The sequence below is a fragment of the Amyelois transitella genome, chromosome 31, assembly GCF_032362555.1.
Source record: "Amyelois transitella isolate CPQ chromosome 31, ilAmyTran1.1, whole genome shotgun sequence".
In the NCBI taxonomy this organism is placed as follows: Eukaryota; Metazoa; Arthropoda; class Insecta; order Lepidoptera; family Pyralidae; genus Amyelois; species Amyelois transitella.
This window is the reverse complement of record NC_083534.1, coordinates 2,468,979-2,483,010: the sequence shown is the minus strand read 5'-3', so window position 1 is coordinate 2,483,010 and position 14,032 is coordinate 2,468,979. Positions and strand designations below refer to the sequence as shown.

At 32.8% G+C, this 14,032-nt stretch overlaps 1 protein-coding gene across 1 annotated transcript; it reads right to left on the bottom strand.

Annotated features, from left to right (window-relative positions):
- Positions 1–505: 505 nt before the first annotated feature.
- LOC106139403 (uncharacterized) lies at positions 506–3,274 on the bottom strand. Its single transcript, XM_013340839.2, has 2 exons — positions 2,847–3,274; positions 506–2,567 (listed from the first exon to the last, which is right to left on the bottom strand). The coding sequence occupies exons 1-2, from the start codon at positions 2,948–2,950 to the stop codon at positions 860–862; spliced, it is 1,812 nt and encodes a 603-aa protein (XP_013196293.2). The 5' UTR covers positions 2,951–3,274; the 3' UTR covers positions 506–859.
- Between the last annotated feature and the right edge of the window lie 10,758 nt (positions 3,275–14,032).

The window sequence follows — 14,032 nt, the reverse complement described above, 5'->3', positions numbered from 1 at the left end:
TGTCAATGAGGTCTTAGTCTATGAGAAGCTGTCTTGAATAATTTTAGAACTATCCAACGGACACCTGTTGCGGCTCCATAAATATGTTTATAGTTTATTTACAATAGCAATATTTATATATATGTAGTATATTATTTAATTATAAAAAAATACAGATTCCTATGTAATATTCACAAGTACATAAATACAATTAACATCAATATCTTTAAAATTAAAGTAAATTACAAAGCAAAAGTAAATAATGTATAAATCTCACTTATACAAAAATTAATAAAATTTATAGGTTTGATTAATTACACATTACAGAAAAACTTAAACATCTTTAAAATGAAAATAAATTACCTGAAAATAAAAGTACATTCAAACTAGAAATAAAACTCATTATAGGTACCTATTTATTGGTATTTTAAATATAAATTTAACTGTTGTAATTGTGTCGTCTAGAATCAAAGACCGCTAAATCCAAGAAGCTATTTTTTTCAAAAATCTACTTTTTTGTTCAGTACTTGTTACTTTGGTAATTTTCTGGTGTTAATTTGGAATAAAATAAGTAAAACTGATTGTAATAACTAACTATTTTAGTTTTTGTTTATATTATAGAAATTTAAATTAATTTGTGTTTTTAAATAAAGGATGTGGCGGATATTGATATTGAGTTACGGATCTGGCGGTTTTTGATACATACTGTGATGGATGTGGCGGATATTGGTACTCAAGACCCATTAGTTTCAATGACTATACAGGTTGTTCTTAAAAGTAATAAAACATTGTAAATTTAATATGTAACGCGAGTAACTTTATTAAAAACAGTAGGAAATAGTTGTATTATTATAAATTTTGATCATTGAACCAAAAACAATTATATAAAATTTTCATTTTCTTCTAAAGGAACACATTGCAGATCCTCACATTCTTCAAAATTTTCATTGGTCTCTTCAATATCCTTGTAGTATTTTAAAAAGTCTAAAGTCCTCCAGTCTTCACCATAATGTTTGTTTAGAAGGTTAGTGACATCTTTTATTTTGCTTAGCTTCACTTTATTACCTTTTCGTATTATGGCAGGCTCAATTTCGGAGCATCTCTTTCCTCTTTTAGTCACATATTTTGGTTTATTAAATTCATTCCGATAATTTTCTTCTCCTTGAATGCTCACATTCTGTCGTCCCTTACTAATTATAAATCGTTTAGATGGGTTAAATTTGAAATGCCAACTTCCCGGGGGTTTTATGGTTTTTGAGACTTCATCCTTCCAATTGTAAACTTCAACTTCTTCTCCTAAATGGTAAACAGTCGCATGTTTTTTGAAAACATTTACATAATCTTGTGGATTACATATTATGGACTGTTTTTTGGTTTCTTTTTCGATCTTCGCAAATATTCTGTCTGGTGGTAAAAAGCTATGGCCAACCATTGGAAAAACTATTTCAATCTGCTTTACTTGCGGTGGCGCATGTGAAGAGAGCCATTTGGTGCACATACCTACAAGAGTGGTGTTTTTGTTTTGGCCACCACAACCATCAGCAAATAGTTTTAATTTTGTTTTAATTTCAGGAATATCCAGAGTAGTCAATTTATGAAATACTGCACTCGCTATTTCGTTAGAAGATTTTGAATGCTCATTTTCGCACCAGTAATAGGAATGCACGTTATTCGTTGTTAACGGGGATTTTGAAGTTCCAACCACTATGGTAAAGTTATACATATTAAATTGTCGGCTAAAATAAGCTGCTTGATCAGGCAATTTCGGCAGAGCGCTGTTCTTCTGACAGTCAAATGATAGCAAAATAGTATCTCCAGGCTCAGTTTTCAGCAGATTGTAAAATGCCTTGGCTTTTAAAGTATGTACTCGTTTCTCTGTTTGAAGTCGTTGTTTATCTTGGCTTGTAGAGGCGCATTCAATTTTTCTTGTCAACTCAGAGCACCGAGAACATGTATCCTTCAAGGGTGAACCAAAACCAATGTTGTACTTTCTATTAAAAATGTTTCTAAAATAAGACTCTTTTACTTGCAAGTGATTTGTATCTTGATATAATTTCCACATTTTTTTTATATTCAATTCTGGAGGTAAATACAGTCTTACCGATGATTTAGCTCTACAATAGTGTGGTTCAGCTGCTTGGAAGGACTCAATAAATTCTTGCACATTTCTTTGTTTATCTCCGTAAAGTGCTATTTTGTGACTGCCACCACGATTTTCTTTGGCGATACTGCCTCCATCTTTAAAAGATCTTTGAATAACCCCCATTACTCTATCTTTTCCTAATGTAAGTATTTCTAAAAATGCATTTTTGCACACTCTCACATTTTTGTGAGGGTTTTTTATAGTTACGTAGTATTCAACGCTCAAATTTTTTGGGCCTCTAGATTGATCTACCAGTCTTGTTCTCACACATTTGTTGAAACGACAGTGTTGTAATATAAAATTGTCTTGATCTATTTTACTTTTTAATTTGAAAAACTTACGGTGCATACGAGCTATGTCTTGCATTTTTAATGTAGAACAGGTAAATGTTTTATTATTTTTGTGGTGGCATTTTGGAGCACTTGGAAAGCGTTTTGAAGAATATCTGAAATTAATAAAAAAAAATTTTTTTCAAACAGTTAAACCTTTTTGTATGAAGACAGACAGACTGACATTGCGAAACTATATGGGTTATTTTTTACTACTGAACTAAACCTTTTTGTATGGAGACAGACAGACTGACATTGCGAAACTATATGGGTTAATTTTGTAATACTGAACCGGAACGGAACACCGACTTTTACTGGTCCCTAAGTAGGGACGTAAAAGACACCTCTGTAAACAAACCTCCTGTATACTAAAATCAGACAAAAGTGTTACTCACTGTTCTCTTCGTTTTTTCTCCTTTTTCCAGTTTTCTTTGTTAACGCCTCGCTTCCTTGCATGCTCAGGAGCAACAGGTTCAATTCTTATTGTTAAATCAGCCATTGTTTGTTTTATAATTAACAAAAACAAAGCACAAAATTACAGAACAAATGCTTTGTCAGCCATTGTGAACCGCAATACGCCATGACAGTTTTTTCTCCAAATGCAGTGTTCTGATTGGTCAATGCGGATGTGGCGGCGACTAATAATGAGTGGTGATGGATGTAGCGGAGTTTAGAACGAAACGCAATTTAAAGACTCAAATTGCTCGGGATGTAGCGGGGTTGAGACAAGAATAGTTTATTGGATTTGTTTGAAATTAAAAACCGATTCCATAGAGATCAAATACTTATTTTTTTTTAAAAGTGGATGTGACGGCAATTGATTCTAGACGACACAATTATGTTTTGGGTTTATAAAAGTTAAATTGATCAACCATTTGAAGTAAATAAATATAAGTACCTAAAACTTATTTTATATAACAAACCAAAAAGGCGAAGAACTAGCAACCTGTCGTTTTTCGAATCTCATTTCCATCTTTAAGCCATACAGGTACCTTCTGCTGTATCGCTTGATGATTAAATTGAGATTCAGATTTTTTAAACTTTTAAAGACCATTGGCTCTGTCTACCCTGCAAAGGATATAGACGTGAACTCCTCAAATATATAGAGGTTACCCAACCTTATAATCTTTAAAATATGCTAGCTGTACCCGCGGCTCCGTCCGCGTGGAATACTTATTTTGGGCATCATTTTTTTTTCACATTTTCCATTATTTTACGCATTCCATTATTTTACGCTCCTTATAGTTGCCGAGTGATTTTATATAGCCTAAAGCCTTCCTCGATAAATGGTCTATTCAAAACAAAAATAATTTTTCAATTCGAACCAGTGGTTCCTGAGATTAGCGCGTTCAAACAAACAAACTGTTCAGCTTCATAATATTAGTATAGATAAATTATCGGGATCTCACTTTTTATGTGGATGGGTATATAAAATATTTTTCAGTAAGTAATGTTGAAGCCAGACAAGCATTTTTGACTTGTTACCTGCAGAAAATCAGTTGCCATTATCTGTTGTATTTGATTTCATACCAAAAATTACTTACAAAAAAGACATGGATTGTGCTAGCGACCTGTCCGTAAAGATTGTAAAAGCCAATGAAGGAAATTTGTTGAAAGTCCCATTTTAAGCCATCCAGCTATTCATAATGTACATATCTTCAATCTTATGACTGGGTGTTTTCTACCTCACAAAGGATAAAAATGTGTTGTGTTTAATTATACTTATGACTTTAATAACTTGATAACTTTTAATTTTTTCCAGGTGACAAATGCTGCTCCACCTGTGCTAGCTGGAGCCAAGCTGTGCGAGATCGATTAACTCCGTGCTCACATGCTTATTAGTCTGGTAAGCATTTTGTATTCAATTTAAAAAATACTTTAAATCTTTAATCCACACAAAATTTTTGTTCCGTTGTTATTAATCTAAGGTTCTGTTTATTCATCTTAAATTAATGATAGTCATGCTTCAAACCAAAAATGTATGGATTTATACATACTTTTTCTGAATTTATACAAATAAATTTTATACAAACTTGAGAAATATCTTTGGGAAAGTAAACTAGAAATAATTATAGCAACATTTTACTCTCTCTGAATTAAGTGTTGCGTTTGAACCTCGTTACTATTGCAGTTGGCTCAGTGTACCCTAAATAAAATAAGTAGTTAGTTTCAGCTGAGAATCTAACCTGGATAAGTGCTGATGAGAGAGAAATAATCGGTACACCTACTACTTGAGTTAGAACTTTGTCACAATTGTGGTTTCAGCGCCATCTATGTTTTTAATCTGCAACTAACTGTCCTTTTCCAGAGCCATCTATGTTTTTTTAATGAAACAAATTTATTAATTTCAAGCGCCATCTGTGTTGTTTTATTGAAACTATTAATATTTCAAGTGCCATCTTTGTTCTTTTATTAGAACTAATATTTTATTCCAAGCGCCATCTAGGTTCTTTTATTAGAACTAATATTTTATTCCAAGCGCCATCTAGGTTCTTTTCTTAGAACTACTTAATGTTTTGTTTCTAGCGCCATCTACCCAGATGAGCTAAAACTACACTTTATATTTAGTTAGTACAAGATGTTTCAAATAGATGGCAGAAAATAAAATTAGAATGGAAATTCTATGTCTTGTTTATTAGTTCTGTCTGCCCCGTAAGGGATCGAGGTAATTGTATGTATGTTGACTTGCCAATACATTAGATATGTAGTGGCCTGCCCGCATGAAGAAGGTCTTTAATAGGCTTTGGTAATAAGGCATTTTAAAAATAATTTTTAATTTTCTCTTGTTGATTAAAAATAAATAATTTTGTCTGTCACTAGGTAGACAATTATTCAATGTTTTCTTTTTTCTACATATATCAAAGACCCCGACTTTTGTTCACACATGAAGGATGAAGCAAAGTACGATCTTGTTATGGTTGTGTTTTTTAAATTCGATATTCTCACGAAATTCCTGAAACTGTTTCAGACAAAAGGCCTCTAATTTCCTGGTAAATGCAGATCGCTTCATCGCGCCATGTCGCTCACAGAATTAAATTTCCATGCAAAAGGTGAATTTTATGTATTTAGTAGTAACTTTTGCACTGAGCATCGCTTCTGTGGGAAATAAAAACAAATTGCCTACGTTACTCCCGAATGTCTTATTCTAACAGTGCCAAATACCTTGAAAATCAATCCAGTAGTCTTTGAGTTTATTGGTTACAAACATACAAAAACATAAACATACGTGTGGATAAAGAATGGAAGAAAAAAGAAAGAATGGACGCCATATAAAATTTTTTTCCAAAAAAAAAAAAACCAACTTCATAACTTAAACTAAAAAGTAAAAAATAAATAAAATTATTAAGTATTTAATAATTTTAGAAGACATTGCACCATGTTAGTTAAAATTATTTCAATTAGGGTAGGCAAAAAAAAGTTTTATATGAAAATTAAACATTATTAGTGTAGGTAAAAGTTATTTGTTACTGCATTAAGTTTTTTGTAGTATTTATTGGGCACCGTCTTTTAATTTATCACTTATAAAGTCGAAATTATTTGTAGAAGTTAACAAGAAAACTTTTCCGTATTTTATGAATAAAATTTCACGCGCGGAACTCTTTCGTCCCGCCATAGATTCGGCGGACGAGTAATTTTAAAATGTCTGTTTGATAAAATTTTAGCTTGTTTTAGTCTGTTCGTTCCTGTTCACTTAAAAACTAATTTATTGCCCTCATATTTAGCTTATATTCTTCTTCTGTCTACTCTTCCTTTGACTGCGCTTCATCTTCCATGAAGTAAGCCTTTAAGCTATCGCTTCAAACTCGCTATAAAAATCTCTTTATAGGTGAGTGACATGGCGTCTCTCCGAGTGCCCAGCGGCGGGCGGCGAGCAATGCAAATCAAAATCGTCAACATTATGGTAAGTCAGAATTAAAGAGACCCTTAGTAGATTTTCAGCGCACTCACATGATTTGGCTCGTGTAATTGGAATGTTGATAGAGCCAAAGGGTGGTGGTGGGTTAGTTATTATATTCGTCATTTATGTGACTGATAGGTATGTTATTTTCACCCTGGAGTTTTTTCGATTTACAGGCTTATGGAACAGGCAATATCCCTGTAGAATTGTGTTTATTGCCATTGCGATTTAATAGTCTTACTAGTAGGTGTTAGTCTATAAGCCATCTTAAATTTTTGAAGGATCCAAGGCACACCCTTTGCGGCTCCATAAATGTTTATAGTTTATTTACAATAGCAATATTTATATATTATTACCACATGTTAATACTACAAAGTTGATTCCCGAGTCGTTTTTTTTAAAAGCTAATGTGGATGATTTATTTGTATAATAACATGCTTAATAAATTAGATAACCACTGATAATTGAAAGATTTCCCTATAGGACTTTGTGAAAATAAAGAAGTAAAAATGTAAAAATTAAATGCCGTAAACGAGTATACTATACATACAACAAAGACATTCTGAAATATATTTTGGTATGAAATGGTTGGTGAAATAAATGTATATTGTTCCTGTGCGAAGCCGGGGCGGGTCGCTAGTTATATATAAATTATCGAAATCTCACGTTTAACGCAGGCGGGTCTATATGAAATACTTTTCAGTAATGTTGGAGTCAGACAAACTTTTTTAACTTGTTATCTGCTGACAGTCTACTTGAATTCCCATTATAAGCCATCCAGCTATTTATAATGTCACCTTCTAATCTTATGACTGTGGTACTGTGTACCTCACAAAGGATAAAAAAGTGTTGTGTGTTTAATTATACTTTTGTAACTTGATTATTTTCAATTTTTCCAGGTAACAAATGCTGCTCCACATGCGCTTGCTGGAGCCAAGCTGTGCGAGATCGATTGACTTCGAGATCAAAAGCTGATTTGTTAGTGTAAGTAATTTCATTGTCTAAAATAATTTTTTGTTTTATTGTTGTAAGGTTCTGTTTACCCAATTTAAGATTTACGACAGCCATGCTTCATACTAAAAATGTATGGATTTATACATAGTTTTTCTGAATGAATACCATTGGATTTATACATACTTGGAAATATATCTTTTGCAAAGTAAACTTGAGATACTTATAGCATTATTTTACTATCTTTGAGTCAAGTGTTGCGTTTGAAGCTTGTTACTATTGCAATAGGCTCTGTCTATCCTGTAAATAAAATAAGTAGATAGTTTCAACTGAAAAATCTTAACTTGGATAGGAGATGAGAGAAATAACCTACTGCTCCAGTAAGAACTTTGTCACATTTCAGCGCCATCTGTGTTTTTAAATTGACACTAAACTGTCCTTTTCCAGCGCCATCTATGTTTTTAAATTGCAACTAAACTGTACTTTTCCAGCGCCATCTATTTTTTTTTATGAAACAAATTTATTAATTTCAAGCGCCATCTGTGTTGTTTTATTGAAACTACTTATGTTTCAAGTGCCATCTTTGTTCTTTTATTCGAACTAATATTTTATTTAAAGCGCCATCTAGGTTCTATTCTTATAACTACTTAATGTTTTGTTTCTAGCGCCATCTACCCAGATGAGCTAAAACTAAAAACTACACTTTATATTTAGTTAGTACATTAGTACACGATGTTTCAAATAGATGGCAGAAAATAAAATTAGAATGGAAATTCTTTGTCTTGTTTGTAAATTCTGCCTGCCCCGTAAGGAATCTGCGTAATTGTATGTATGTTGACTTGCTAGTAAATTAGATATGCCCGCAAGAAGGAGGTCTTTAAAAGGCTTTGGTAACAAGGCATTTTAAAAAGAATTATTTTTAATTTTCCCTCGTCGATTAAAAATATAAATTTTTGTCTGTCACTAAAAAGTAAAACAATTATTCAATGTTTTCTTTTTTCTAAATACATATGTCAAAGTTGCCGACTTTTGGTTCACACAGTCCCAAACAATAATAGCGAATCCAAAGAAAATTAATAATTGTCGGATGAAGTACGATCTTGTTATGGTTGTGTTTTAAAGCATGATTTTACATTCTTTATTCTCACGAAATTCCTGAAACTGTTTCAGACAAAAGGACTTTAATTTCCTTGTGAATGCAGACCGCTTCTTCACGCCATGTCGCTCGCAGAATGAAATTGCCATGTAAAAGGTGAATACTATGTATTTGATAACTTTTGCACGGAGCATCGCTTCTGTGGGATAAGAATTTGCCTATGTTACTCCCGAACGTCTATTTATATAATAATAATAGTTTTTGAATCGTTACTAACAAACAAAACACAAATTTTCTTTATTTTACTGTGGATGACGAGTCTTTCTATATGTCATCCCTTTTCTATGGACGTCATAAAAGTGCACTGATATTTCTTTTTTGTAACGCTTTTCCTTAAACTCGCTACAAAACCTCTAGGTGAGTGACATGACGGCCCCCCGGGTCCCCGCGGCGGCGCGCGAGCAATGTTGACGGCGCGTTACGTTGCCGAGTTAAAACAGGTTGTATTATTTTTAACTTAAAATATTATTTTTATTTCAGTATTTTGGTTTAAAACACGTCATTTCTGAAAACGATGAAGCCATAGTATGTTGTTTCAAACAAACCGTTAAAGATCTAATCGGGATAATCGGCGATGAGAGATATATAACAAACATTCGTATTTAGAACTTCGTCACTTTTGTGAGCTCCATCTATGATTACACACTGCATCTAAAGTTAATTTTAATAATAAATAGATCTAAAAGGACACGTACATACTTTTATAAATGCGAAAGTAATTTTAATCGTTACCTCTTCACACCACCATTGAATCGATTGACATGGAATTTTGTGTACATGTAGTATGGAGCAAATAAACGGTCAAGCGCGAGTTGCTCTCACACATTGAGGGTTCTGTACAATATAAATTTCAACTTTGAACAATGAACTGGGCAACATTAAAAGATGACAAACTTAAACCTAGTTGCTTACTTAGATCAATGGGATGTACCCTGTGGGTTTTGATTATCAAGTTTCCACAGACTTCATCATTAAGCCATACAGCTAAGCTACTCCGCAAGGGTTATAGAAAATGTACACCAGTTGATGAAATATAAAGTGTGTGTAGAATCTGTCAAAAGAATTTATTAATTTGTGGGACAACAGAATCGGTCAAGTAACAACTAGTTTGACAATTTCACACAAAGAGATACGCCGAACAATTTCAGGGAGCGAGCGGCGAGTGCTGCGGAACTCGTACCGTTCTGCACATCAGAATGCTGAATGAATGAAGGTACTAGCTTTTGTCTGCGGATTCGCTTAGATTTAATAAAACTCCATGTTATACCCGTCTCGATTTTAAGAAAAAAAATTCTTAAATATAATATTTCCCCGTAATTTCATCATTCGTTTAGTCTAAAAAGCGTAATAGTCTGATTTTATTGTATGGATCAGATTGTCTTCAGTTAGCGCTCTACCTATTTGTAGGAAGTATAGTCACAAAGTTATTCACTACAGAAGACGGAAAGAGAAAAGAGTACGGAAATAATCAAATTTTAAGTACTATTATATTATGGAAATAAAATAAAAATATTTGACAGTAAAATACAATCTCTGACATTTTTTCCTAACTAAGAAACCATGCCAACTGTTGCTATAGCGTATATAAAGAAGGTTGCATACACTATTTATAGTTATGATGTCTCAAAAGTCGGTAAGTATGATCAGATGTATGTACGATATGTTTTTTTTTATTTTTAGATTCGCGAATCCAACTTGCTCAGTAAATTTTGGTGAATTTTTAAATTAACCTAATTTGATAAGAAGTTTCATCGTTTCAGTTTTGCTGTTGAAGAAATTTTTGCAACGCTACGAGCGCTGGCGTCGGGCGCCATCGAGTCGGCGGCGGGCGATTTAAAAGGTTGATTTTTTATTCATTTATTGTATACTTCACTGTGTGGACTAAATGTTATGCCAAGAAAATCCTAAACAGACGAACTTGTATGAAAAGAGTAGTTATGAATGTGGGATGAAGCGAATGAACTACGCAGGGACTGTTGGGAGTGGAAAGGTGCAGAATCCCGTTCGTTGACACTATCATGGTTCAGTTTCATGGTGACATTATTGATTCCTACCCATGTAGCGTGATTTTAAGTGCATGTTAAATCGAGCGGTTGTCAATCAGATTTCAGAATCAATGTGAATTAACGTGAAGGGCCGCGAAAATGTAGCTGCAGATGCATTTTCACGGATAGAATAACAGCGAATATGAAATGTAAACATTATTGAGTGTTGTAGAGAGATGAAAGAAAATATCTTGCCTTTTGTAAGTTAATAACTAAACGCGAATGAATGTGATAATTTTTATGGTAACTGACATTTCTAATAACAATTGGTCTGATCACCCAAGGTTTATGTAGAAATGATCAAATTACCTAAAATTTATCTGGAGTAAAGTTTTTGTGTAATCTGATGTAAAAAATTGCGTATGTTTTTGCTATGTCATGTATGCTAATAAAAATCGGTCCAGTATTTTTTTAACAAAAAAATGTAGTGAAAGAGTATGGATTATTGGTTCATAAGGCTTTTGCCCGTACAAATCAGCGCCATCTATTGTCGAGTAGCGTAAGTTGTGACAGCGCCCTTGATGCGTAGGAATTTTAAAAGTTAAGTTTGATTTTTCACAGATACCGTAATAGTAAAAAATAATAGAACCACTCCTCCAATTTCGTAAAAGGCGACTAAGGGATAGACTTCTAAACTTGAGGCGATGGGCTAGCAACCTGTCACTAATCATTAAGCCAAAAAGCTGAATGTGGCCTTTTAATCTTTTCAATAATGTTGGCTCTGTCTACTCCGCAAGGTATATGGACTATAGGTTTGTATGTAATATGAGACCGTTCATTCTACGCCAATCAATACTCCTGTAATAATTCGGTACATTCCGATTTCTTTGGTTTTGACTTATGTTTTCGCTATATTTCATCAAAATTGGTCAAGTAAGTATGGGAGTATAAATGTTGTTTGTGTTATAATCTTATTGAGTTGTCAAGGCTTGAATGGCATTAATTATTAAGAATACTAGCTGTCCCGGCAAACGTTGTTTTGCCATATAAATAGTTTCTCAAGTAATTTCTAGTTAAAAAAAAATGTTAAGGGTGGAGAACCCTTATCATTAAGGGGTATGAAAAATAGATGTTGGCCGTTTCTCAGACCTACTTACTATGCTCATAAAATTTCATGAGAATCGGTCAATCTCAATTCTAATTTAAAGCCAAATAGCTGAACGTGGCCTATCAGTCTTTTCAAGATTGTTGGCTCTGTCTACCCCGCAAGGGATATAGCCGTGATTATATGTATGTAATCGGTCAAGTTGATTCGGAGGAGTACGGGAACATTGTGACACAAGAATATAAGATTCTATTCTTGCCTAAAAGCCTTACGTGGACCGCGGTGGTGCGGCCGAAAATGAACCTTATGTCTTTATGAATAAGGTGCAAAAATTTTATACGGTTACTTTTTTTTAACTTTTTTTATTTCTTGTTCTTCGTTTTTACTCGCGTGTTTGCAGTAGCTAATATTTTGTCACCATGTATTAACTATGTTATTGTGAAATTTTATCAAAATCCGTTCAGCAGTTTTTTAGTGGGAGTAAAAAATGTACTTATAAAAATTCTTAACTATAATATTTGTAATATTTTCTCGTCATTTACGATACAAGTACTAATTTTGGTTATTTTAATCCTTCAGTGATAAGGACGTTATATACCATGCTCATTATTAATTTTTTCAAGTAAACTATTTTGATGAAATTTAGTTTACGAGTATTGTACGTGGGATAACATTATAGGGAACTTTCTTATAGTGAAATTAGTAGTTTAATGTTTCTTTATGTTTGTTTTGACCGTGTTATTGAAGAATATGTGCCGAAACTATTTCAGCGGCTGTAGGCGCCGGGCGACGCCGAGGCGTGCCGTGCTTTCCAGTTTGAAGACTCAACTCGGGTAAGTGTTTTTTTTTTGCATTTATTCATTAATTTTCATATTGAATAATAGTAAAAGTTATGTATTTTATTTTTACGTTTAATGAAAAAAAAAATATTTTTTAGGAATATTTTACGTAAATACAGTATTGGTTACTTTAGAATGTGCATGTTATATTAATGCATATGAATATAAATCGTTAAATGAAGTTAATAAATTGTTTTGTCCATGCAAACTGGATTGCCACATTATTTACTGTGGTTTTACCTTTTAATTTAAAAGAAAATTAAGTTGAAGGAGAATAATTTTATTATTAATTTTTAACATGCAATACAAACGTTAGTTAATTATGATGAATTATTTGTTAAAAACATTGTTTTTTTTCTTTTAACATAGTAATTGTATACATTCATATCACGTCTCTGTACTATGTGGGGTAGACAAAGGCTGTCTTCTTCTTCTTCTTTCGCCCTTGATCCCGTTATGCGGGATATGGGATGTTGATTCCGGCAAGTAGGCTTCCTTGAGATCCTTTTGGATGTTTGACCACCACAGGTCGATGGCGGGCGGCCTCTTGCTCTTTTTACAAAGACAAAGTCTATATTACGATTATGTTCAGTTGGATGGCTTAATTGATTGAATTGAGTTTCAATTGTTCATGGATTGTAATATGTATGTTAATTATAACATATATATAAATTTTATCAAAATCCGTTCAGCAGTTCTTGAGTGAGAGTAAGAAATGTACTTACAAATATTCTAAACTACATATAATATATTATTTTCTTGTGATTTACGATACTAGTACACATTTTATTAATTTCGGCTCAGTACAACCCGTTAGTGATATGACTTTATATACCTAGCTAGTAATTCTATTATTATTACGAACGTGAAAGTTTGTAAGGATTTTTGTGTGTTTAGTATTTTTTCAAGCACTAAATTTTGATGAAATTTATTTTACGGGTAGTATACGTGGTATAACATTATAGTTTACTTTCTTATCGTTAAATTAGTAGTTAATGTTCCTTTATATGTTTGTTCTAACAGTGTAATTGAAGAATATGCGTCAGAACAATTTCAGCGGGTGTTGGCGCCGGGCGACGCTGAAGGCGCTGTTCCTGTTTTCCAGTTTCCAGATTAAACTTGAGAAATTTCGGGTTAGGTTTTTTTTTGGCATTTATTCATTCATTTTATATTGATTGACAGTTTAAATTATCTATGTGATTGAGGTAGTAATTTTATTTCTACGTTTGATGATTGAAAAATGATTTTTTTAGTAATGTTTTACGTAAATACAGTATTGGTCACTTTAAAATGTGCAAATTTTATTTGCGTATTATATTAACGCATATATTATAAATCCCCTTTTTGCCCCTGCGCATTGTTGCCCCGCGGCGACGTGCCCAGAAGGCTGGTTGGATTGCCAAATTGTTTCTGTGGTTAATTTAAAAGAAAATTAGGTTGAAGGAGAATCATTTTATTACTTAATATATTTATATAGTACAAACGTTACTTAATTATGTTAAATTATTAAATGTAGGTTTTCGTCAGTATTTTAGTTTACATATAGCACTAAAAGTTAAAATTGTGATAAATTATTTGTTAGAAACTTTGTTTTTTTAAACATAGTTATTGTATAAATACATATTACGTCTCTATACTCTGTGGGGT

Coding starts and splice junctions, on each gene's coding strand:
- LOC106139403 (XM_013340839.2), bottom strand. CDS start 2,950: ATGGCTGATTTAACAATAAGAATTGAACCTGTTGCTCCTGAGCATGCA. Junction 2,568..2,846: donor GAGAAAAAACGAAGAGAACA/GTGAGTAACACT, acceptor TATTAATTTCAG/ATATTCTTCAAAACGCTTTC.